Source organism: Panthera uncia, chromosome D4 (assembly GCF_023721935.1).
Source record: "Panthera uncia isolate 11264 chromosome D4, Puncia_PCG_1.0, whole genome shotgun sequence".
Lineage (NCBI taxonomy): Eukaryota > Metazoa > Chordata > Mammalia > Carnivora > Felidae > Panthera > Panthera uncia.
Window position 1 is genome coordinate 46220043 of NC_064807.1, and position 27727 is coordinate 46247769.

A 27727-nucleotide genomic window follows, 5' to 3' on the forward strand; every position below is an offset into this window, starting at 1 on the left:
TTTCTCTAAGACCCTTTCCCTGACACAACTTGCCCCACTCCCAATACACACTGTTCAATCCTCCTCAGTCCTTCCACAGCCCTTATATTATATACCCTTATCTTAGCACACATGGGTAGTGAGTCAATTTGGATTCCTCCCCACCCGAACCCCCACTGAACTGTTGAGCAAGGGCAAGCCACACATAGTTCCTGACACAGAAAAACCTAGCACAGATTAATTACATGTTCACTGAACAAATGAACGAGCTAATGAACAAAGAAACAGCTGTGTGCCTTTCACGAACTTAGGTTTAGAGGAGAGATGTCCTGCTGCCCATGTCCCTACATTGTTCCAGATGGATTACAGAACAAAGGTGCTCAAATGTTACAGTGTTCTGTCCTTACAAGGGAGCGATGCGAGATATTTTTTTAAATAGTTCAAGTAAGATTTCTCATGAAAAATGTCTACAAATACCTTTTAAATGAAATCTCAGTTTTAAAAAATAATGTCACCTACAGTAATTTGATAGATTTACATAAATCTGTTTCACAAATCTGTAAGTATGAATTATGGGATGTCAGCATATAATTTTGTTGAAAGTGCTTTTTCACTAATATAATTAAGTCTGCCGAGACTATTCATGTACAAGTCAAATAAAATGCAGAGTGAATTCTGTAAAAACCTGGTAGTTGAATCAACAATAAAAGGTGACTACACTGATTGATGTGTATCTATTATTTCATTTAGAGCAGTAGCAATGTTTTATGAAATAAAAAAGGACAAAAGCAGCATGAATCTTTTCTAAACCTCACAGTTAGCAGAAACAGGTCACTATGGTCCTCTCTGACAAGCAAGACTATTTACAATCTAAGGTTAAATAATGCAATAGTTTAAAAAAAAAAAAAAAGCAAATTGAAAAGATTCATTCTCCAAACACAGCCCCTATATAAAACTTCACCCTTTAATTTAAAAAAAAAAAAAAAAAGCAAATAATTTGAATTAGGAAAACAAGTTAATTCCGGGAGAGGGAGGAGGTGCAGGGGCGGGGAGGGCGGGGAAGGATTTTTTTTTTTTTTTTTTTTTTTAAAGACCCACCTACCCCTCCCTCCCCCAAACACACAATCAAGTTGCCAATGTGTTGTGTTTCTTCAGATGGACTTTCTGTTCTTGGGCATTGGTTATGTGTGTCTGTTCAGACAGGCTGTGCACTGCGACTCTGGCACCAAAGCAAGCAGCACCAGACTTTACAAAGGAGCTTTCTTAATATCTCAGATCTGATATGTAACAAAACCATGTGGACACCACACACATCAGGGTAAAGGTTTGAGAGGATCTTAGGAGAACGGAGGGATGCAACCCTTTCTAGTCACGTTTTCGCTCCAAATTTTAATTCCGGACTTGGCCCGAGTCTCCTCAGATACAGCATGCCAGATGCAGCAAGACCTTTCATTTAAACACTCAACTAACTCAGGTCAAATTAAACAGGTCCTCCTCACTGCCCTCTAATGAGGAAGATCAAATTGTGAGGCAGAGGACTAGTGAGATCCTATTACTACAGAACACACGCCAGCCTCCCTGAAAGCTCAGAGCATTTTTACCAGCTTCCCAAAGGACATTACCAGGGATTAGCACAAGGAAGGAGAATTCAACCTAGAAAGCTCACATAATACAGAAAACAGATGGCTCATTCGGAGACTTATCTTCCACCCAAATGCTAATAAAGCTGGCCTAAGACTAAAATGCCCCAATATTTTAAAATGGTTTTCTGGACTTCACAGATATGTTGAGATAATACAGAAGAGTTTAAATTGTAACTTTTCTGCTGAAATCCAAGTTGTAAATAGTGATCATTTGGTAAATATTACCTAAGCAGCCTAATTCTAGAGGGAGCTGTTAACATCCCTAGCACCAAGGCATCTTCCTTTCAAGTTACTTTTAATGGCCATATCTGTCCTCTGATTATGCAACTGGTAGAGCTCTATTTTCCTATGGTTCCAATCCCAGTAATTATGAATCTGCTGGCAATGCAGCGTGACCTTGCTTAAGTTGGTGAAACCGTGGATTCTTAATACATCACAATTTCAGACAACGTTAAGAACTCCCACACGATTCAGTCTTAGGCTATCGAGAACAGCAACAGCATATTAAATTCTTGAGTACTGCACATGGGTACTAAGATGTCTTTCGTCCAAGACCAGGAAAATTAAGGAAATGTGATCTTTATCCAAAGTGGGGAAAAGAAACTAATTGCTCTAGCATATACAACTTAGGATAAGATTTTACACTGGATGTTCCCCAACCAGAGACAGAGTGAGATATTGTAGCATCTCAACACCACAATTAAAACAAAAGCCAGTTCTCATCACTTACTGACAGCAATTAGTTGCTGTCAAAGAAAAATCAGCAGTCCTAGCGGCCCCTGGCCCCATAAAAAAAAAAAAAAAAAAAAAAAAAAAAAACAACCCTCTGAGCTAAGGCAAAAACTATTTTCAGTTTAAGATCTAGGTCTGCTGCCATATTCTCATTACTTTGTTAATTATAATTAACTCTGTACACATTTCTTGTAATTAATTTTGTACACACACAGAGGCCTGTGTTATTTGCTTTATCTTGTGCTTTCTTAAAAGGCAATGGCATTATCCAAGCAAATATCATCTGAGATGAGGGCAAAAGAACTATACATCACAAAATATTGCTGGGGCAAAGAGAGAAACCAGTTAACAACAGCAGTAGTAAAAAGGGCATCTGCTATTGCTTGCACTACCAGCTGGTGTCAATCTACACACGTGCATACACACATACACACACACTGGTAAGCAGTCCATCAAAAAGCAGTACAGCTTCTTAATCTGTTTGTCTCTCTGTGTAAGACATTATTTTTTATTCTGATATTGCAAGGAAAAAATTTAAAGGTCCTAAAGCACTATAATTAACTCAGTGCCCTTTCTGGAACTGTGTCAAAGAATCTTGCAAATCACTATGGTGAGCTCCTGTTTTGTCCGGAACAAGGGGAAACATCAGTCTACAAATTCCACCACGTCCTCCTGATTAAAAAAGAAATCTTATTAGAGAAATATTTTCTTCTTGAACACATAATAATTTGTAAAATAAATAAATAAATATAAATAATAAATAAAATAAAATCTCTCATCCACAGTTAAAGGTTCACCAACCCAACCCTTCCCATTCGAAAAGCTCGGTTAAGTCTATGGGAAAGTCTGCTCCTACTTCTCCATACTTGCTTTTATCTAAGCTTTCTAGAAGCAAATAGTACCACTGCCTAATTATAAACTGCCATCAACTTATTAGCCTTATACATATTCATATTTAATTCTCACAATAAAGCTCTGTACAGATACATCCGTACCAATTTTATGATTATAAATTTGGAGGCCCAGAGATGCATATTAACTTGTTCAAAGGCACACAGCTAGCTGGTTGTTCAAAGCCAGTATTGACCTTTCTAAAGTCGGTCTTTCCAGCATACACTTAACCGCCTTTGGCCAAGTTTGGGAATAATACTGAGGCAGAGTGCTTTGCATCCAAAGTTCACAAGTTTTCAACTAGGATATTCATAATCTCCAAATACACCTGCAATTTTTTTTTCTTGTTCTTTGTCATGTAATCGATTGACTAGAATTTCACCATTCTTTCTTAATCCATCAAGATTAAAAAGAAAAAAGAAAAAAGAAAAAAGAAAAAAGAAACCCTTAGAAAAAAAGAAAAAGAAAAAAAAAGGAATGGCATCCTGCAGGTGCACAAACCATTTAAATCCTCAAAACAAATCCATCATTACAAAACAGATTAGAGATATCCACATTATAAAAAGATTCATTTAAAACAGGACTTGATTTGCATACTCTTTTTCCAGAAACTCAGAAAGCAATTCTTATGGCTAAAGCCAAACATGTTTGCTACTGCCAAAATTGTCTCCCACACAAGACACTTCTCTCGTCAGCAGATTGCATTAAAATGCTTTTATACGCACAGTGTGGTTTCCTAGCTAAAGAAAAGCAGGTGGGATCAATGCCACATGCTCTCTGCCCTCTTAAGATCTTTGCTCAAAAATTTAAAGCAAGACAGTAAATAAGGGAGATGCAGGCACCTAGTGAACATGAACACCTAATGGTTAATCACGGAGTTTCAGGCTCAACAAGGACAAACTTGCAAAAGATATATTTAGTTGACTGAAACACAGAAGAAGCTAGGAGTTTCTTGACAGAGAAATTAAGGAAATAGGCATATGGAGAAGAGCTAATGTGTAGAGAACAGAGGAGATGGTTGATCCAACGGCACAATGACTGAACAGCACGTGGGGTATGTAGAGGTAGGGAAGCCGACTGAGAGCAGGCCTGCCCCACACGAACGTCAGTAGTGGTCATACTGCAGCACCCACCAAGCAAGGAGGGACAATGAAGAAAGAGGAGAGAGAAACTGAGAAATGTAGGGAGGTTAACTCTGGGAGCCTGAAACAATCAGGACATACAGATCTAGGATCAAGACCACCGAGGAAGAAGTTTTTGACAGTCCAGAAAAGGGACGTGACCCAAATCCCTTTCAGTCAAATCCCCAGAGATCTCTAAAAAAACAAAAGTTACAGGATAAAAACCCACAACCTCTTTCAAAAGGCCCTAAAACTGCCCCAGTCTGAATCAGCTAACCTCTCATCTATTCCTTATTTTCCTATTCCACAAACCTTTTGCTCATGCTACCATTTTCTGAGCCTCTGCACCTCTACTCCTACCGTAGAGGGTAAAGCATGATCAACCCTTGAGGTGACTGGGTGGCTCAGTCGGTTAAGTGGCCAACTTCAGCTCAGGTCATATCTCACAGTTCATGAGTTCGAGCCCCACATCAGGCCCTGCTGCCATCAGCGCAGAGTCTTCTTCATTTCAGATCCTCTGCCCCCCTTTCTCTCTGCCTCTCCCCTGCTTTTGTGCACTCTCTCTCAAAAATAAATAAATATTATGAAGGAGGATGAGGAGGAGGAGGAGGAGCATGATTAACCCATTCCAAGTCTCCTATCCTGAAAATTGAACTTTTGGACAAATTACTCTCTTCTTTCAGTGGGCATTCCATAATAAGGGCCAGAAATGGAATCAAAGGCAACTCCTCCTACCCAACAGCTCAGTACTTCTATGGCATAACTTCTCACCTTCATAAGAGTAACAAGAGACCAGGAACCTCCTGAACCTTAATACTCAGCGCTTAACACAGACTACCAACCCAACAGCCTCTCCAATATATTCGTTCACTATGCACCTAATAGATACGGAAAACCCCACCCACCAGAGAGCAAAACCAAACATGACTACCCAGGCAACTCTTAATAATTTTCTAAGACCTCTTTTACACAGCTGTAAAATATATATACCTGAATTCCACTCCCCCCAGTTTAGCTGCTCTTATGAGTGGACAGAAAGTGTTACTAATTACCATAAATGAACACAAAAGTGTTAAACCTTATTTTGAAATTTTGTGCAGCTATCACAAGGTTATACATGACTTCTGAATGCATACACGCACATACCTAAGTCCTACACGTATAAACGGTAAAACAGAAAAAAAGAGAAAGGGGATAAGGCTAGATCATTTAGAAGGGGACCCTGGATAGCATCACATCAATGGGGGGGGGGGGGGGGGGAGTTTCAAATAAAGTAAAAACACGGATCATTTCACCTTATCTATATCATTGATCAAGTATCCACAATATATGTAACAAGGCTTTCACTCAGGGGCAACTCTCCACTTTACTTCATTTTATTTCAAAAACAAGGACCATAATTAAATTAGAGATATTTTTAGCAAAGACAAAGGAAGTAAAATTCCAAAGGACATCCATTGTCCCCAACTGACACAAAGATTTAGGTATAAATAACATGTGATTTTCTTTCTCTTTGTACAGCACATTTTGTTTAGTTTATATTTAATAAAGGCAGGTTTTCAAGAAGATATGAGGAACATGTTTTTGTTTTTCCCTCTCCCTCTCAATTTAAAATAGTCACATAAAAGCACTAATTTTTATACTTAGGAACCCCCAAACAGACCAATTGTGTTTGGTCAGGTTCAGATATAAATGCTGACTATAAAGAAAACTTATTTAAATACTGCAGACACAGCTTCAAGGACCTCAAGAAAGCCCTCTCTGAAGCAGAAAGGAGAAAAGAATCCCAATACAACATAATCTGTAGAGGAAGCCAGCAGTACGATGTCAAAGTTTAAAGGCTACAGATCAGATGGGAACGATGGCTACAAATTAAGTCAATGAGGTACCAGACAAAAATATCCATTTTGTTTTTGCTAAGGGACAGCTACAAAACAGCAAACCACTCTGAGACTGTAGGGCAATTTGCCTGCCAATTAACAGATGGCTTCTAAAAAGAAATACAAATGGTCTGGCTCCCATGATTGCCACATTCATATCACACATAGCATCTCTGACAAAATAACCTAGTTTAAAAGATGAAAAGAGGAACTATTGTAATCCTCCAAATTTAAAAGTCACATGAACACTTTACACGGCAAATGCTTAAAAGATTTTGTTTAGACAATGCCTCATTAGCACACAAAAGTGATGTGGTACAGTCCACATCAGCATCACAGTAAATGCACCACAATACTGACCTGGAGAAGCACAGAGGCTTCTTTCTCACCACTGACCAGAAAGTGCATTGAAAATGAAATATCCAAGTCATATACTCCACAACTTAATATATCTGACCATTGCTGCTAACTCTGGATACAATTTCCCCACGAAACAGGAAAAATCTAAACATGAAAATAATCTTCTTAGCTCACTGTCATTTTATTGTCTCAAGTACCCATGAACCTGTAAGCAGGATGGTGGGGAAAAGAATTTTAGGGTACTTGGCTGGCCCGGTCGAAGGGCACGTGACTCTTGATCTCAGGGTCATGAGTTCAAGTCCCACGTTGAGCGCAGAGATTACTAAAAAAAAATTAAAGAAATAAAAAGCACCTAAACTAATTCATTTTAAGGACTTTTAAAATGATGCTTTCTTTCATCTGCTATTACAGAAGTTACTTGAATACATATCTGAAGTTTGTTCACATATCGGAGGCTCATTCTTGGGGAAAATGCTGTGTTTTTATGGCACCAGATTAAATATTAAGCACCATCTGATGTGGGAAGCAACTTCTACAGACAGAACTTATAGGCTATTTGGGTCACATCATACAGCAATTCTGTAAACACATTTCAAGAGAAGGGCAAAGACAAGTGGCAAAAGTTTTCTCATTCAGAAAAATTCATCTTTTTGCCAGAAAGTGTCTCCTAAAGAAAAAGGGGGCTAGGAGCGTAAGGCCTCCCTGCTAACTAAACCCTAAGATGTAGATGTGTTAAATGATACCTCATCCGTGAATAAAGCTGGGCTAAAGGGACTCTAATGTTCACCCCCTGTGATTCTACCATCCACCTTGCCCTTGTCAAGTTAAGTTACACAAATATATTCATACCAGAACATTCCAGTCAGTCATGTTAAAGAGCCTCCTACACTGTAAAGTGCTATACAAAACGCCAGGTATTCAATTATAAGTACACCACTCAAATGAAGATTTCACTAAACACTAGTCTTTCAGCTCATTCCAATATTCAATAGCCTTTAGTGTTAAGGAGTTTTCTTAGGTGGTTGCTGACAATTTCTTCCTTGCTATTTATAAAAAAAAGGAGGCGATTAAATAGTTATATATCATAAACTAATCTCCTTTATTTCAGTAAAACTTGAAAAATCTTATGCATTGTGCCAGATCACTTACTCAGTAGTCAAACCCTATTCCCAAACAAATCCATAAATTAAGGGCTTATACTAGTTGTCCTCATGAGCACCAACATTATTAAGGTATTCCACTTATATCTAGATTACCAATGTTACCATCCTCAAGCCAGAATATTTCCTAGCAAGAAAACACAGGGACACATGTGTGGTTCAGTCACTTAAGTGTCTGACTTCAGCTCAGGTCATGATCTTGCAGTTCACAAGTTCAAGTCCTGGGTCAGGCTCTGTGCTGACAGCTCAGAGCCTGAAGCACGTTTCAGATTCAGTGTCTCCCTCTCTCTGCCCCTCCCCCGCTCACATTCTGTCTCCCTTTCAAAACTAAATAAACATTAAAAAAAATACACACACACACACACACACACACACACACACACACACACACTGATACGAATCTCTTTAACCCAAAACCTTCTATACTGTATCTGGGTTCTTGATCTCTGCTCTTCTCTAAAAGAATTACATCTGAGACTAAAAGGAAGTAGAACTTATACAGTGTTTAAAAAACTCTATCTTCTACACACAGTTGTAAGTTATAAAGGTGTAAAAACTACAGATACCTCTGAGATCAGCTGAGATTCAGATAAAGTTTGACTCTAAACAGCATTCTTCTGAAGAAAGAGAGAGGGACACATTCTTTTTCGTAAGCCTCCAGAATATGAAAGATTAAACATACGATTAAAAATTTCAATTATGCTATTCCATGCTACTCGCACATCTTCATTTTTAGCCCTTGCACTCTTAAAACATGGAAATTAACCCAGAATTTCTTTTCCTTCCCAGCAATTCTCAAGGCTTTTGATTGAATATCCAGAAACAAAAACTAAAGGTTAATCACAGTGATAACTACATTAGCTATCAAATCTTATCACATGATTGCCCTCCAATTTAAAATCTTACATTACAGTCAGACATAATGACTTCCCAGTCTTGCCTCTTGCCCCAAGACCTTGGATTCCATTATTCCTCACAGAGCTAACCTGTCCCTTTGCTTCCATTCTGTCATTTTCATCTATGTTAAAACAGGTAAAGCAAAATTCCAAAGGAAACACAAAGTGACCAGGAGCTACATGAGACTATTATCGTCCCCAAAGCAACTGTTTTCTCTGAATGTAGAATCTACAGGCTAATGAAGGTGTAATTCAAAGGCTTTCCATATCATTTCCTAAAACCTAGTGATACCCTGGCCACGCCATCCCCCTCCCGAACTCCATGCCATGTTTCCACTTAAAGCTACTTGAACAGATATCCCATTGTAATCCTTTAAGCTTACATAAATATCTTAACAGGTTGCAGGGTGAGAACATAAAACCACTGGATATTCTTTCAAACAATTACAGTTAACAATTCTGCATCAGTGACTAGTGAAAAAAATAAAAGTAATATAAAAAAGAAAAAGATAAAAACAGTTATTTGATCTTTTCAAAAACTGAAGACTGCCCCCAAACCACTGATACTGATGATATGTCCCACAGACTCCCTGGGAGAACTGATTTAACACACTATAACCAGCCTACTCAATACATTTTAAAGTAGATGAAAAGCAAACTATTAATTCCTTTCAGATGTATGAAAAAAGCTCTCAGGGACCAGTACCAGGGTTAGGAAAAAGGATTCAGAAAACAGTGCCTAGGAGGCCACTGTGTTATTGACCTGGTGGCTCCTTAAGACTGGATTTAAAGCATCAAAATGTGGGGAAATAAAATTGTTCCCTCAGGCTCCAGTGACCTTGAATACAATGAAATGACTCAGGTTTGCCGGTTTACATGCTGCTGTGCCTCCTTTAAACCTTACTTTAAAAGGAGAATTTGACTTTCTCAGGATAAAGCCCAAAGGTCAAACAGGTTGTGGAGAGTCAAGGACATCACCGCAACTAGTCTACAAAGTAAAAAAAAAAAATAAAGAGATCTATCACCTCAAATGCAAAAATGCAAATTTCTGTTGAGCTGGACAGGAGGTTGGGGGTGGATTACAGGACTTGTGAGCCATATACACTCCCCCTTCAAAACCAAAGCATTATGTAGAAAACAGAGTTCCAACAAAAAGTACAATGATGAGAAAAGAACTCATTAAGAGCTAAAAATAGACTCTAATTCACAATATGCATACGGATTTAACAAAAAAAGGAAAACACGATGTAAAATTGCATCTGCTAAGTTAACTGTGCCCTCGTGGAAATCGCCACCCCCCTTACACAAACTGAAATCTGTAAAGTCTGTGGCGACTGAATAAAAGCAAGGCTTTAAATGTTTTCAATGAATATTCCAACAAAGAGAAAACAAAGAGATAGCAATTTTTTGTCTTAAAGTCCTCTGATCTGCTAACACTATAGGAACACTGGGCTTCTTAACATTCAAACATACAGGTCTCTGCATTTCCCTACCTGAACGTCTTATTTTATGAAATCAGAGTATTTGGTAATAGTGTTTACAACTGATAGTAAAGGGGTACTAATTTTAGGGAAGAAGATGTCCATAAAAGTGAAAATAAGGCTCAGTTACTTTTTATCTAACCAGTACCTCATGACTCAATTTAACAACTTGCTGACCTTCCACGCCAGTAATAGACCACTGGGGAAGCTCAGCGAGAGTACCTTCATATTTTAAGTTAAGCTCATTCATTCTGAATAACACGCACACAATACCACACAGAGCAATAACTCCACGCTCCATCACTCTAGTTCATGGAGACTGATGTAGTACCATGAATCATCTTTCTGGGCTCCCAAGTCTTGCCTTGAACTTCCTTTTCCCACTTTGTCCCACCCCTAGAAAATCAATTATCTTGTTCAAATCACCTAGAAAGTGAAGAACAAAACATTAGCTTTGGATTCTTCTTCCCATGTGATGTCTGAGAAATCATAAGACTTCTAAGGCAATAGATCTCTCTGAAGATTTTTTTCAAAAATTGTTTTACCTAAGGAAAAAGAGTCTGCAACTGTCATATAAGTGAATGTGTATTAACTGGTAAGAAGGAGACAAGAGAAAGAGTATGCCCGTATGCTACCCACTCTATAAGAAACTCAACTTGAGGCAAATGGCTCCCATAAGGCTACATTATGTGGCTAGACTAGTAAGTGGCTAGACTAGGATATGGACTCAGTGTACCGTGGTCTTTCTAAACTAACACTTCTAAAATAGCCTCATTAGGCCAACTGCCTAGCTGGGGAGTAGCAGGCATTTTGTTTCAATGTTAATCCTGAGAACTTGATCCCAAGCTAAGCAAATAACAACCCTAGTGTACATAGGGGTTTGGTAAATCCTATTACCACTGCATTCAAGTCCATTTCACAAGGAAAGATACAAAGGAAGGCAATGAACACAGTTCAAATTGAATACTTCCATCTTGCATCCCCACGTGCCCCACCCCCCTTGTGAAGGAGGTATACAGCATAAGAATCTTTGCTCTTATTTGGAACAATGTAGAATGATTGCCCCTCAATGAACTAAATATGATATACAACATAAGGTTGAGTAGTTGGATCACAAAAAGATCGTTTTAACTGAGATCTGTTTCTTCACAATACTTGGAAGAGCTGCCAATGCTGCTTTACAGCTTTAAAGCTCCTCAGAATACAGTTGATGACAGAAACCATCACCAATAAAAGGACATTCAAGGGTGTCAAAATATTGACACTGTAAAACTTTAAAAAGCGAAACCACGTTTTAAGGAGTAAAACATGCTAACTAAAGCCACTGCATCAAATCAAACGACACTCACAAGTAAAATGCCAGGAAATATTTTTTAAAGCTGACCTTTTTAGTTGAAAAGGCAAGCGCTGAGGGTTTCCACAGCTCTCAAAATTCAGTAGTAGCAATGCACTCCACTGAGTCAATTAACTTAGAACAAGCTCAGAAGAAGTTGGCGAATTGTAAAGCACAGTTTTAGTTTCAATGACCAACTATTCTGTTCAGGAAACATTTAAAAAGAAATGTTCCAACAGGTGCAAAATAAAAATGCTTTGCTCTATTCATAATTTAGAAAGTTAAAAAAAGGCTATTACAAAGGTAGTGCAATAGATAAGATGATAGTGAAGAACGAACCATCAAAAGAAACAGGTTTATTTTGTAGTATATCATAAAGGGAGTCAATTTCACACCGGAGGATAGACAGGATTTTAACATTGTATGGATTACAAAAGGAAGAAGAAATCCTGTATCAGAATTTAAAAACAGCTCTTCTCCCATTGCCTTCGCCATTTTCTTTCTCATCTATATTATCTGTCCATCATTAGGACAGCCACTAAATAATAAATTGAAAGTGATTTCTACTCTATGCTACCAATCCCAATGCAGAAGTAAACAAAAACAAACAAAAAGTGTGAAAAGATTTGCAATAGCAAATAGCACACAAGCATGCACACTTCGCTGAATTTGAAGGGGAGAACTCTTTTTATTTAAAAAAAAAAAATTTTTTTTTAATGTTTTCTTTATTTTTGAGACAGAGAGAGACAGAGCATGAGCAGGGGAGGGGCAGAGAGAGAGGGAGACACAGAATCCGAAGCAGGCTCCAGGCTCTGAGCTGTCAGCACAGAGCCCAACACGGGGCTCAAACTCAGGAACTGTGAGATCATGACCTGAGCCGAAGTCAGAGGCTTAACCGACTGAGCCACCCAGGCGCCCCCAAGGGGAGAACTCTTTACAGAAGAACTTCAACCACATTTTCTATTAATTTGAATGCATTAACAATGTTTGTGTTTTGTATCAAATTAATAAAGGAATCAAGTCAAAGGCACTAACCACGTGCTCTTAATCTACTGACTAGACAAATATCATGATTCTAGAAGCCCCAATGAGGATATGGGTCAAGAAGGCATGGAATCGAAACTCCTAAGCCTCATTTGCACAACAGATTCAACCTCATTCTCCCAGTAAATATTCTTAAAAAGCTTTTGAAAAATGTGTAATCAGCTCTAGGGAGTTGCAATACTTTTCTTCATTTTCTTCTAATGGAATAAAACAAAGTGACATAAATATCAACATCAAGAAAATCAGAGAAACTGAAATCTCAATGACTGAGAAGTTAATCAGCAATGATTTTGTTTCAAACTCTTCTATATCCTCACAACAGTTATCTTTTCTTCCCAGCAACTAGCCATTTCAGGTTGCACTACCATGGGACATCCCAAGAGCCTTTTCTGTTTAGGTTTGTTAACCAAGAGTTAATTTACTGTATGATAAGAGGGTCCTAGACGATATCACCCCAAATACACTAGTTTTGCCTAAGGAGTATTCCAAACAGAAGACAATTAAGAACCAACAGACACAGAAAAGAGTTCTCTACCCTATTCTTTTCTGCCTAAAAAGCAAATCACAAATTTCCCTTGGGCAGAGGTCCCCCCCTCCTCTGTGCCAGAAAGAGCAGAGAAACTTTCACCACCAGAGACGGAGAGTTGGCACCAAAATGAACAAACAAACCTTGCTAAAATATAAAATGGCTCAATACCTTCTGTTAGTTTCCCCCTTGTAAATTCCTGGTCACTTCCTCACAATTTATCATGCCTCAGAACCCAAACCCCCTTTCCTTTGTTAAAATGGTATATAAGCCTTGAGTCTAACCACTTATTTTTCTTTTTTTGTGAATTCCAATGCACATATAATGCTAATAAAAATTGTGTGCCTCTTCTGTTAAATCTCTCCCCTCCCTGTTTCATTGAGATATAACTGACATAAAACACTGTATAATCTATCCTTTGTTAGGTTCAATCCCTGGGGGCCTGTGAATGTAACTAAGAGAACTAAGAAAAAGTTTCTCTTCCCTGATAATGGTAAAGAACCATATTTAATTTCCTAAATTTGATAAATTTTTAATTTCATCATCCTGAAATTCATCATCTACATTAATCAATGCTGACACAGAAATATGTTCTATAAAACACCTCCAGTTCAAGGTTTGAGTGGGAAAAAATGAACATAGAAGAATTTTAAAGTCTTTCCCCCAAAACTTTAAAAAAGCTTCTATGGTAATAACATCAAATTTTTAAATGACTGATTAGCCATGACCATTGGAAAAGACAAAGGTGCAATTAAAAAATTAGGTTTAGGGGCACCTGGGTGGCGCAGTCGGTTAAGCGTCCGACTTCAGCCAGGTCACGATCTCGCGGTCCGTGAGTTCGAGCCCCGCGTCAGGCTCTGGGCTGATGGCTCGGAGCCTGGAGCCTGTTTCCGATTCTGTGTCTCCCTCTCTCTCTGACCCTCCCCCGTTCATGCTCTGTCTCTCTCTGTCCCAAAAATAAATAAAAAAAAAAACGTTGAAAAAAAAAATTAGGTTTAAATATATATTGATAAATATACATAAAGTTTCTTCAGCACCACCAAAAACAACAACAACAAAATCACTTTATACAAATTTAGTCACTAAAATCTAAGAATAGCTATATTCAAACGTATTGCATTCCATAGTTAATACTTTAGGGACCACCAAAGCATCTACCTTGTAGAGCCAAGTTGTCTTGTTTTGTGAAGACCTGAGCACACAACAGCCTTTCTGCTAAATCTCTAATTAAACAGTACCCAGAGTCTGCAAAGTGAGGTGTTTATTAAGCTACCACCCAGCCAGCCACCCACTCTGCCCTCTTCAACTATCTGTCTGAAAGAATCAGAATTCTTAATCTCTTGATACTACTGACACTGAACAACTAACCTTAGGATTGTAACTGACACACACAACCACCTTTTCAAATTAATGTTCAGCAAAACAGCCTGAGGCTCACTCATTCTGATTGACTTCATCACAGTAGTAAGTGCTATTAAATTTGAAGGCATGCATTAGAAAAATAAAATACCATTTATCTGTTTCAATTCTGAGAAGCTAAGATTGTATTTGTTTATGGGAAAAAAAAAAAAAAAAGGAGGGGAGGGGCTCCTAGGTAGCTCAGTCGGTTAAGCATTGGACTCGATTTCAGCTCATGTCACGATCTCACAGTTCTTGAGTTTGAGCCCCGCTTCCAGGGGATTCTCCCCTGGATTTCTCTGCCTCTCCCCTGCTCGTACTCTCTCAAAATAAATAAATTAAAAAAATAAAATAAGGGGCGCCTGGGTGGCTCAGTCGGTTAAGCGTCCGACTTCAGCTCAGGTCATGATCTCATGGTCCATGAGTTCGAGCCCCGTGTGGGGCTCTGTGCTGACAGCTCAGAGCCTGGAGCCTGCTTCAGATTCTGTGTCTCCCTCTCTCTCTGCCCCTCCCCCATTCATGCTCTGTCTCTCGCTGTCTCAAAAATAAATAAACATTAAAAGAAAAAAATTTTTAAATAAAATAAATAAAATAAAAACTGTCAGTTATTTGATAAACAACAAACAAATAAAAAGAGAAGGGAAGAATACAATGGCATTACAATGAAATTTGAAAAGCACATTATTTTGATAACAAAAACAACAATCAAAACTAACTTCAACGTTCTCAGGAAGCAACAGACATAACTCAAATCTGGCTAAGAACCTTCGTGTTAAAAAAAAGATTTTACCACACAGGCCCTAAGGCAAAACAAGGTGGGAGGAGTCTGTGTTTCCACAGATGGCACTGCCTATTGAGAGGTAATCAATAGTGGCAAAGTCCCTCTTGGGTCACCTATAGTTTGTATATGTTTCTTTGGGCCTTTTTTTTTTTTTTTTTAATGTCTATTTATTTATTTATTTATTTGAGGGAGAGAGAGAGCACGTACGCATGTGAGAGAGAGAGAGAGAGAGAGAGAGAGAGAGAGGGAGGGAGGAAGGGAGGAGTGGGAGAGGGACAGCGAGAGAAGGAGACATAGAATCTGAAGCAGGCTCCAAGAACCGTGAGATCATGATCTGAGCCAAAGTGGGATGCTTAACTGACTGTGCCACCCAGGTGCCCCCCTTCAGCTCTTTGTTTTTCCTTTTTGAACGAAAGATTCTAGTTCACAGCTGATGGGGTTGCCACAGGACCCACCTCAAACAATTCCTAGAATAAGAGTGAAGCCATCACACCAAGACAAAAAGGAGTACCACTCATGACCTGAGGTCTTCAACTAACTTCCCTTGCTCTTCTATTAGAAGAAAGGAAAAGTAACAATGACAGAACAAGCTCTCTTGGAATTCTGAAAAATAATTACACATGTACACACACCCTTTCAGGGACAGGTCAGGTGTTCAGTAAAGACACAGCCTAGTGACTTTGACATCTCTAGTACTGAATACTAGGAGTTAACGCATCAGAAACCAATGCTGGGGAGGGGGCAGCGCCTGAAACTTAGTTTACCACAGAATTAGGCACTGTGGTTGTAACAACTCTCCCATCTCTAGCCAGAGTTCAGATAAACCTGGTTAATTCTGGTTCTATCTCCCTGAAAAATGTTCAGGAAAAGAAGTGAGTAACTCCCAGGTAAATGGAACATTCTAGGCCCTACACCTCAAAGATTCTGATTCAGTAGGTCTGGGCATGGTCCAGGAAGCTGCGTTTCTAGTAGTCATCCCAACGGATTCCAATGCAAGTACTCTACTGACTACTTTAAAAGGGTGATTCCCAAAAGTGCTTGCTTGCCTGTCAAAATCACCTGGGGAGATTTCTGACAACAGATTCCCAAGGTCTCCAGAATCTCTATTTTTAAACACTCCCTCACAGGAGGATGTGCAGCCAGATTTAGGAATCACTGGGCTATAATATCCAAATACAAAACTACAGATTACGAAGTTTCTAGAGAAGCATGGACGTTCTTCATTTTATGTATCCCTCAGTCCTTTACTCTCAAAAATCTCTCCTTCCCCTTCTGAAGATGACACATACACCAGAAGATGCCCCTTGGTGAATTTATACAAGTTAGGGGTCTCACTATAAATTCATCAGTTAGTCCTGAAGTTCATTTTTCATGAGTTCTGGCCTCCAACAAAAGGCGAGGAGGAAATATCCCAGGAAAAAACAGAAAACCAGAATTCTGGTCCCTACTCTACTGCTTAATAGCCATGTGGTTTTGGACTAATTAGTCATTTAAACAAACCTGGGCTTCAGCTCACCTGTTATGTGAGGGAGCTGCCTAAGGTCACCTCAAGGACTTTTCTGATTCTAACATTCTATTACTGATTCCTTGCATCCTAAAATCTATTTCACTCCTCTAGAATGCAGCATCAGCAGGTGTCAAGGACTCTGAAGCGCATAAACTCAAAAGAGATGGACCGACATCAGCTAAACTGTACAAGCAGCAGTGGCTTCTCATGACGAATGCCTAGAGACAGGAAATGGGATGAAGCATAAAGCTGGGCACAAAACCAAAGAAAGGGTCTGAAAAACAACATAATAAATAGAATGTAGGCCAAAAAGAAGATTACTATATTTACTACTGAAGAGGTTTCTCAATGTATTGCTCTAATCCTCATCCTATCAAAATAGTGACATTAATTTGCCAACACCAAAACAATCTAAAAATTATACACTCTTTTTTAGGACTTAGGAAAGAGGCACACACTTTCCTACTAGACCTTTTTTTTTTTTTTTTTTTTTTTTTTTTTTTACCTGAGATACAGTTTCCTAAATTTGGCATTCTTTAAATAAGGGAAGATTTAAGAAAAATGACAAAGAGCAACTTAGATGTTTTTCCCAAAGAGTTATCTCATAGTTTTCTTACAACCCAAACAATTAATGCCCGCCTCTTACAAAAACAGAATACAAAGAGCTGGCCTGGCAGCTCCCGGGGAGGTAGGATAAATTGGATAATTAGACCCAGGAACTCAAATTTAACCCTAAAAATGTGTACTGAGAAACTACAAAAATTGGCTAATGCTAAACACCACAGGGCAGAGTCCAAATCCTCACACATTCTTTCAATCTTTCTAGATGTATTAATAGTAGCTTCTTAGAAATATAGGCCCACTTTGTAAAGTACAACCATTCAAAATCCAGTTTTAGAAACCTACCATTTACTGGACTATTTTGTTCTATACAAATATTTACTAAGACACTCAGAATTAAAAACAACGTATCTGAGGTAATCTATGCTTACAGCTAAATGAGTCAGACCCTTCCAAACACTGTTTTAACCCATACTAAGAAGATGTCAGTGGGCTAAGTCAAAACACGGCCACTAGAAGAGTTCCTTTGTGTTCTTACTTGCCTACTCAACTTTTTAATCCATTATACAGCTCATTATCATAGATGTTCATATTTGAAACCTGCACATATTTTACTGTTACCAACAGGTTACAGAGAAGTTTCAGATTGTCTGATAATTAAATGAAAGCTTTTATACGCTCAATGTAAATCTAGTATTAAGGAGATATCCCCTAAAACAAGTTCTGTGGTCAAATAAGGCCAGAAAACTAGTTTCTTTACTGCAGGATCTTAATATGTGGTTTGTAATATGCTGATGATCTGCAGTTTGGCTCTTAAATAGGAAACTATCAAGGGAAGCATTTCTCAAACTTGTCTGTCAATGGAACATTCGTTTTAAAGAACAAGTACGGCTGTGTCTCATGAAATGAAGTTTAGAAAACATCTTTTGACCCTCATGCTCACTATGGATTTTCCTGGGTACTCCATTTGCTTACCAGAGGTTATAAACAGAAATTTTACCATGGTGGAAAACTTAATTGGCCCCATCTTACTGAAAAGACAGGAGGGTGTTGGTGAGGGGTCAAGGAAATGGACAGCAAATACTAATGCACTTTGCCAGTATCTACCCATGTACTTCAGATCACCACGCACTATGGCTCTACCACCACTATTTATCACACTAAAGACAGGAAGGCAAAGGGTATAAAAACACACAATTCCAATTTATCCACCTGCACCATAAAACAGTTCTCGTAAAGGACTTCAGAAAGAATAGCACAATTCAAGACTGACCAGAGATGAGAGATAAAAATCTTTGAGATGTTTTCTGTAGTAGATGCCTAATACAAACGACATAGGATTTGTTTCATACTTTCATATACTCTCAGTATCATAACAAAAAATGCAACTTTTATATACCTAGTTCATGGGTTTTTTGTTGTTGTTTTGTTTTTTAACAGTAGGGATGGCTACTAAGCAATCAAACCAGAAATCACATCCTTGATGTCATGGCCTTTATGCCATTTAACACATAGTCATTTATGTCAAAGAGGTTGCAAAACTCACATATAAAGATACTGTTTTGCTAAAAAAGGTAGTAATAAAGGCCAAGAGCATGACTTTAGTCATGTAACTGACTAAAGTTCAGACTCCCGGTCCAACTCTTCACACTGCCTGTAGGTATTCTTTACCCATTTCAAATATTTAGTTTTATAGTAGGAGTTACAAGCCATGTAAAGCAATTTCATATACACCATCACCCAATTTTAACATGAGCATGAGAAAGTTAGCCTTTGTACACTTCACACATTTTCCATGTTTGAAAACAACTCCTGCCGGAAGCATTAACTCTTGTATCCCAAGAACATATTCCTCGTTTAGGTTTTGGCTTCTTCTAAGAATTTAGTTGAATCTTACAAAATTCTAAGGATATTTTCCACTACCTAATATTCAAAATGTAGTATCAAAGGCCAAATTACCCATCCTTTCGTTTTTATCTTTAGGATAAAAGAAACACTCTTACACCACCTTTTCCTTTACTTATCAAGGAACAAAACATTAGATCCTACTGCACTCAAATTATATCAGTACAAATATTTATACATTGACAATGTGAACACTACCATTTACTCTGTCATATATATTATAAGCAGGACTATACAGACTTAAGGGAAAAGACATTTTAAGAGGTTTCTTCCTTCTTCCAAACAGAGTATTCTTCTTAGAACTCATTGTTAAAATGCTAAATCATATAAGCTCAGGAACTAAAACTAAAGGTCAACATGATACTTTCTGTCCCATACACACATTCTTAAAACAGTTTTCAAAGATGTTATTATACAGTTCAGGGTATATGAAAGTCTAGTTATAACATATACTGCCCATAAAAAATATTTTATGCTTTAAAAGGAAAACTCTAAAACCAAAGTTTCATGCTGCTGATGTAGTCAGTAACAGAGTATCTAGACGTGTAGAACTGCATCACTGAATGACCTACTAGAAGAAAACCCATTATTTTCTCACACCTTGAAACATAATCCTTTAAAGGTGAGTAACCTATACAAAATTGCATACCTGTTATTTTGTCTCTTACAAGTTTACAGGACTCTATCTCACCGATGCTCCCAAAGAGACTCTTTAGTTCCTCCTGTGTCATGTTCTGAGGAAGGTAGTTGACTATTAAGTTGGTCTTGCTGTCCTCTGTGTTCCCAGAGTCAACCGGTGAGGAGCAGTTGTTGTTTATGGTGGTTGGACCATTGGCTGTGTTATTGCAAGTTGGCCCATTAGACAGTTGTGTTTCCATGGCAGCAATTACCTGCTAAAAACAGAGAAAATAAGAAATGTCAGAATTCATATTTCATAAACTATTAGAGATTCCAACCAAGAATGTAAATATGTGTCACTAAATGCAAGTCGTTCTGCTGAAATTACAACAAAGCTTCAACAAAAAGTGCAACGCCTACACTAATTTCTACTTCATATATTAAGCTAGTCAATTTAAGTTCACAATTATACTTTCACATACATATGCCATACATGCACATAAAAGCACAATTTAAATGTTAAACATTCTCTAGAACCACATTCTGGGTCTACTCATATACCCTTACTCACCTGCAATGTCCACATACTCGAGAAAATTTAGTACCAAAGGGCATGGAATTAAACCCTGACTATATAATACATACTACAAGACAGAAGTGTTTAACATGCTATCAGAAAAACAAACCAAAAAATGGTCTTCCTAACTTTGAAGAGATTTTCAAGTTAGCCTAAGAGTTTCAATATTCTAAAACTGACAGACATCCATTAACTTAAAATCAAGGAGTAAGAGTATTTTAAAAAAATATAAATTTGTCAACATGTACTGTTTTGGTTACATATTGAAAATGTTTTTGATTGACAATATCTTATACCTCTTCTGTTGGTAAGAACTAAGAAAAATATCTGATGTTAAGTGTTAGGGCATGAAAAGGATTTATTTGTAGGATAACTTGGAAAAGAAGCTCGGCATACTTAGTGTACCTTGTAGAATCTAACAAGCCATTCTTGTCAACCTTGGCAGCTAAAGATCACCAACAAGGCAACTGATCTACAGCATCAAAATAAAATCCCCAAACAATGCAGTATGGCATTCTGCCTCGACTGTGACTTTAAAAGGGAAAAAAACCAAAAACCTATCCAGTCCACCAAAACAACAATATAAAGATTTCAACTTTTGCAAACAGACCAGCCCAAGGAATTTTCATTTGAGCACATAAGCCTGTTGAAATGCAGGTAATAAAGTATCTATAAACTCCAAATACCGGATAAGTAGCAGATTTGGGGGAAATGGCCTCAAACTGTTCAGGCTACTCTAAAAATCTACTCATTAATAAGAAAATCTGGATCTAGTTTCCTAAAAATCAATGCTATGCTCTTTAAGCAAAAGAGTCACAAACCACGGCCCCAAATTTTCTAAAACCATCTTCCAATAGCTATCTACTTTGGACAGCCAAGATTGGGGGAAATCCAAAAATCAAAGCATCACTAAAAGAATTATCCTTTATATTTCATCCAATGCATCTCTCATCTCCACAAAGAACAACTTCTCAAAACTGACAATTCTGAATTGATGGAATGCTAGTTTTAGGGAACTTCTTTACATATAAAAGGCAAAGAATTTAAGGCAAAATTTTTTAAAAAGCAAAGTAGAGGGAAAGAGTGTTACAAGAGAAAAAAGTTTTTTTGTTGTTTTTTTTTTTTTTCTTAAAAAGCATATTGTCTAAGAAAAATAAAAGGGCGCAACAGTGGATAAGCATACAGGAAGAAATCTCTACTGCCAAGAGATGTTTATAAAAGAAGGCAGCATAGGACAGATTGAGATTGGTCAACTGACCAGATTAAGACTGGTCAGACTGGACAAGAATCAGTGCTATCATGATAAAAAATCGGAGACAAAATCCAGGCCACCTATGAAATATCAAACAAACTAACTCTCTATGACTTCATTTCCTTTTCAAAGAAATGGGTTTTTCTACAAGTTGCAAGCTACCTCTCTTGGTTAAGTGTTCTCAGGGAATACTTAAAGGAGTAAGGGAAAATAAATCTTTGGAAATCTGTAAGAAAAAAAAAATCTGAAAAAAAAAGATATGCATTTTATTATAATTAACAAATTTATCTGAAACTGAGAAAGGAGTTTCCAAATTTCTTAACAAAGCATAACTGTTCCAGTCTGCAGAATATTAGCTGTGGGTCACTTTCCACAGCACAACTCTTGTGGAATTTACCTTTGCCCAGCATTTATGAAGACAAAAGAGTCTCAAGATTAGAGTGGCCAAAGCCAATTAAAACAAATCATTATTCAAAAGTTAGGGTATGTGTAGAAACTATGTGAACCCCAAATATGAGATTTGGACTTAACTCATTGGGATGGCATTTGAAATATAAAGTGTTCATTGACTGAAATTAGCAGGATTTAGCAAGGACAACAAACACTCCTCACTTAATTGCACATTTATTTCCATGTTCAGGTGGCAAGAATGAGCTCCTAAGCCAACATTCAAGTGAACAGCTGCAGTAGGCTGTGTGTGCTGAAAATTACAGCATCTCTCAGCTATAGGACCATCTGCTCAGAATAAAATGATACTAATGTGCTATATTTTACAAATAATGCATATTCCATTGATAGGCTCAACACAACTGTTCACAGAATGCAAACTCTTTCAACAGTTACTGGGCAAATAATTTTCAGCCAGATTTACAATTTCAACAATTTTTTTTGAGCATCAGGAATTGTAAATAACTTCAAAATTTAGTAACCAAAAAAATACATAGTAAACAGAATGTAAAGAATTACGGTAACTTAGTATTCAGACCATACCAAAACTTTTTTGTTTTGTTTTTTTTTTTTAAAAAAGCTTGTCACTCTTTTCTTTGAGTCTGCACTAAATCCTAATTTTGATTATAAAAAGTTACATACAAAAGCATGGTTCTGATGCTACATATACCACTGTGGTTAAAATTGCAATGTGCTTTAAATCCTAATGATGGCCATACCGCAATAGGTTAAATGTAAGAATAATTAGTATGCCAAATGAAAAGTTCAAGTGTTTGGTATGGCCTCAGCACTCCTGCAACATGCTAAAAAAAGTAGCCTACAGAATTTAAGAAAAATCCCACAGACCCCAGTCCAAGGCTCTGCTGCCCACGAACCACTTCTAAGCAGAGAAGCCACATCACACAGTCTGACTGCCATGTTAGTTTGGAGTTGCCGTCTGCAATATGGACACAAAAAGTACCGTATGTTAGATGAGCAAGATAATGCAACAAATCAGTTTGTACAAAATTTACAGTGATTGTATTGATATTCCCAGCACGTCCATGCAGTGTGGCTTAATTGAATTTGAGGCAATTCCAATCTAATCTTTCCAAATTCATTTTAACATGTAGTTTTCTTGCACAAATTAAGCATTTTTAATTAAGAGGCTGATTTTCAAACAGCATTAACTAGTTACCTTGACATCTATCCTCAAGAACTACCTTAAACCACATCTCAAAAAAAAATTTTAGATAAAATGAAGCAAAACACTGCATGCTGTCCTGTCTTTTAAGGATGTGGGAGAAGGAAGGAAATGTGAATGAAATTTATAGTGAGAAAAGGCTGTCATGCAATTCGTAAGTGAATGCTTTGACTAAAAGTGCTTTTTCCCCAAAATATCAGAGAGGCATTAAAGGAAGCTATATTTGCCCACACTGTTACATTATACTATAAATGATCCTTAATCCTGGGACTCAAAATTAAAAGTGAATTGAAACCCTGTGAGGTTATTCTGCCACTATAGTCCAACTGATCTCTAACAGTTTCACTGAGAATTGTTCACATATACTAAAAGGCAGTAAACCAGCATCTTTCAATTGAAATAATTGGACCAATAAATAGGATTGTTTGGAGTAATGCTTATACAGGATGTCAGCTTTGTCCCTGAACGAAATCAAGTGAATATTTTTTAATATGTAAATTGTAAACGCAGCACGATTTGAAATTAGTGCTGCTATGAGGCCTCCAATATAGTTAATGAGCCATTTACCACTTATTACAACTTGCCCAAATACTAAACAGAACCACAATATTGGCACAAAAGCCAAAGTTTACATTTTAGCCATATATGCAGATCCTTTAAATGGTCAACAGAATATTCAGAAAAACTCAAGTCTCTGAAAATATACAATGAGTAACAAAGGAGGGCCAAAAACATATTTTACTTGGGTATCTATGATTATAAAAATTTCATCCATAGAGTTAAACCTGGCTGTAAAGTGATTTACTCTTGATGCGAGTGATGACATTAATTAACATGTAACAATGGATTCCATTTTCTGGCATCTACGAAAACAGTTTAACATGCACTTTACAGGATGCCATGAAAATGTTTTACACTTCTTCCCTTCTCCCACTGTTACCAGGGAATTCAGTTGGATTCTATGTTTTTTATTTAAAAGAAAAAAAACCTACTTATAGTTGAACTAATCTGTGAAAAAATAAAGTGCTTTTTATATCCATGAAATATTTTGACAAGAACCTAATTGTAGTTAGCCCACATGGTAGAAGTAGGACCACACCCAAAAGGTTCAACCAGGCTTAAATTTATGTCCTGAATACCCTTGGGAATTAATATCTCAACACTCTTCACTACATAAAACCATAGATTCACATTTAATGGCCTCAGTCCCTTCTATTTCATAGGAGGCAACGCTAATAAGCTAAGCTATTGACACCCCTTTCTGAAAGCCCCAGGGATGTGAACAATCACTTTATTGCACCAACTAGCTAGGAAGGCTGTGTATGGAAAATGATTCTACTGCACTTTTACATTTCAAGCACCCCAGACAGTTTCTCTGCTTGAGGCAGACACATACCTTTATGGGAAGTTATAAATAAGTTGCTCACATGGCCCTTACCTTTATGCTGGCCAACAATTCAGTTACTAAAAATGTAAAGCTACTTCCCCTTCACTTAAGGACAGGCGATTCTGCTCTACTCAATCTACCACAGACAACCGGCCTGCACTATTTATAGATTCTATTGGCTCTGAAACCCTTTGGAAAAGGGGGGGGGGGGGGGAGAGCCACATTCCAGTATCACAAAACCATTCATTTTAAAGCTTAAAAAATACTGTTTCAATATATGTTCACATCTTAATTTAGACATCAATTGTGCCAGTTAAGACTGCTTTTTCTCCTGTTATTCTCCATGTAATAATTTATGAAAAGGCACCTTAGCAAAGATCAATCTAGAATATTCTAAACTTTTCCCTGGGCTCCAAGAGATAGAGGAGGTGTTAGTTTGGTGGAAGCATGATTTTACTGGGGGGTGGGGTGGGGGGGCGGGAGGGGGCAAAGAAGGACAACCTCTGTCTTTGCATTCACTGTTATTTCCAAAACTCCATAAAGACTTTTTTTTAATTGATTTTTCCCCCCTTTTTACTTAAATTGCCTTGTGTGTACTTTCATTTCTAAAGTTTCTTACACTAATGGATTTTAGGAAACCAATATTATCGCTCCATTTCTCCTATCTGGGAACAACAGTTTTCTGGTCACGTGAGAGAAAAGAAAAACTCCCTATTTTCCAAACTTCCTAATACAAAGTTCTGAAAACTAAGGTTCATCAGTTTCTTTCCTATTTTCAACCTCTTGCAGACAGCCACCAAACAAGATAGACTTAATCAAAAACATCCTAAATATATTTTGAGAATTCTTCATTAAGTACAATGTCTGCAAAGGAAAAAAAGGGTTTCTAAGACCTAGATCCCAACTGATTTGGGGACCAGACCTCAGGTTAAAGTCATAGCAGGACCACTGAAAGACCACTGCACATCCCCTGGTGAGGCCTGTCCAACTGCCTAGACTCCTCCACTGTCATGGATTTCTGTCCACCTCTGGGCCCTCATGTTTCATCTGAACCACTGAATTACAACCTTCCCAAAGGTCCCTCATGAGGCTAATCCACACTAACACTACTACTTCCTAATGGATTTTCCTAAACCCTCAATAGCTCCCTGCTGTCTATCAAAGTAAGTACAAACTACTTGTGGTATAAACAGTATAAGCATCTGGGACCTTCTACAACTGCTTTTACCAGCCAATGTATTCAAGCACCTAAGTATCTGAACCACTCCTTGTCCCTCAAACAGTCGCAGTACATGCAAAGCCATACATTCTCTGGCTTTGCTCATGCAACTCAATCTGTCTAAAAGGCCCCCAGCCATACCCACCACACATCCATATCACTGGTTGTAAGCATTTGAAAATATACCTAAAGATAAGAACAGTTTTGTTTTTTTTTTTAAGCTGAGCATGAAAGGGCAACGACCTCCCTTAAAGGCATGCAAACTTAGCTTTTTTTCTCTCTCTCACCTCAAGTATTTCAAACCAGAGATAATTATGAAAGCATATTTTCAATTTTTGGCGCACTCCATCAGCCACCCTTACCCACTACAATCCAAATTCTTATTAAACGGCATAAAAAGAGAAACTACCTTGATCAGTTGTGTACTTTTATTTCAAGAGTCTATCATGCCAAACTGCCAACTACAAAAAAGCTCGAAGCCAAGACAAAAACATGGAATAAATGTGATCCAAGCCTCTGGCCAACAGGATTACAGAGATGTGGCGTCTGGAATCTGGGTCTAACTTGAGGAAAATGGCAGAAGCAGAGGTAGATGTGAGGAAAAATAAACAGACCTTCTAACACAAAGGTGCTTTAAAAAGCATCAAAACTAAGTTATGGATCTCAAATGGTTTTAATTTGATACAGACTAGAAAAGTTTAAGCAAATATAAAAGGCAACATCTCTAAAAAGAATCATGGCCAAGGTCAAGGGCAAGCATTTCTCTCACACCTTGAAAGATCCAGCTTGGATAAAGTGACGTTGGTCTGGACACTTATTTGCAAACTAGCAGGTTCTCAGTATCTCCAGTAGCATAGCACCAGGGGAGAAATCAGGGTAGTGCAAAGCCTTTCCTCTGACCACAAACCTCTCTGAAGACCAAGTTACAAGGTAAGCAGAAGGCACTGGTCTCTAAAGTTTAAGAAAAGAAACTACCAAAATAAAAACAGAAACCTTGGCCCCAAAGCATTTTCTTTTGGGGAACTCCAGGCAGGGAGCTAAAGCACTCAAAATAGTGGAGTAATGAGAACTTACAGATAAGCGTGGGTAAGCGACTGATGGGGCCATCTACCTAGCAGATATATGCCCACATAATAATTTTCATCTTTACCACTAAAATGGCATTTTCAGGATATATTCCAGCTTCAGGATATATTCCAGCATTTCAGGATATATTTATGCCAAGGGAAGAACTCAACCAAGCATTAAGATCATGGGGCTGATGTGTCAACTACAGGAATGAGCCATTAGTTTGTTTTCTTTAAACCTCTTTACTTTCCTTTGTGGTTCCTAAAATAATACAGGTTTGTGGTTTCAAACTTCATGTGATTTCCTCAATCCTAAAATCTGTCAATTCCCCACCCCACCCCCATACCTGTTAGCTGCCTCATAGGCTCTACGGATTCCTCAGCCTTGTCAGGCTCAGATTTTTGGCTTTTGGGCTAACAAGGGTCCAAGAGCTGCCAGAGACAATACACTGAACAGCTGCAGGAGTCACAGGGAGAATGTTCTTTGGCAATGAACACCAACATTTCTCTGTCTCTTGGCCCTTTATGGCTCCTACAGACAACAGAGTGTTTCCGACGCCACTCTTTCTGAGGTTTTGTGGTTCTGGAGCTGGCAGGACTAAAACCTTTGAGGTTAGAAAGGAAAGCTAATGAATGTAGGAGTCCCAAGTCCTTCCCTTCATTCTACGTCCATTTCAGGTATCCATGCTGGGCAAAAGAAAAGTAAAGCTCTGGTGAAAAAGATTTGCTTAAGATTCACACACCGTTCGTTCATTCATTCATTCATTCATTCAAACATT

General features: G+C 37.9%; 1 protein-coding gene across 5 annotated transcripts in view; it reads right to left on the reverse strand.

The window, feature by feature from the left end:
- Nucleotides 1-23029, reverse strand: part of ELAVL2 (ELAV like RNA binding protein 2) — an 84480-nt gene extending 61451 nt beyond the window's left edge. For 4 of the 5 annotated variants that reach the window (XR_007455774.1, XM_049621965.1, XM_049621859.1 and 1 more), the window contains exons 1-2: nucleotides 22939-23025; nucleotides 19848-20091 (exon numbers count right to left, since the gene is read on the reverse strand). Coding sequence is in view for 4 of the 5 variants with exons in the window: in XM_049621965.1 (XP_049477922.1) it covers nucleotides 19848-20091; nucleotides 22939-23010 (316 nt within the window). In the remaining variant the exon portion in view is untranslated. Of the gene's footprint in view, nucleotides 1-19847; nucleotides 20092-22938 lie in introns of all 5 variants that reach the window. The other variant, XM_049622049.1, reaches the window with a different exon arrangement.
- Nucleotides 23030-27727: the final 4698 nt, after the last annotated feature.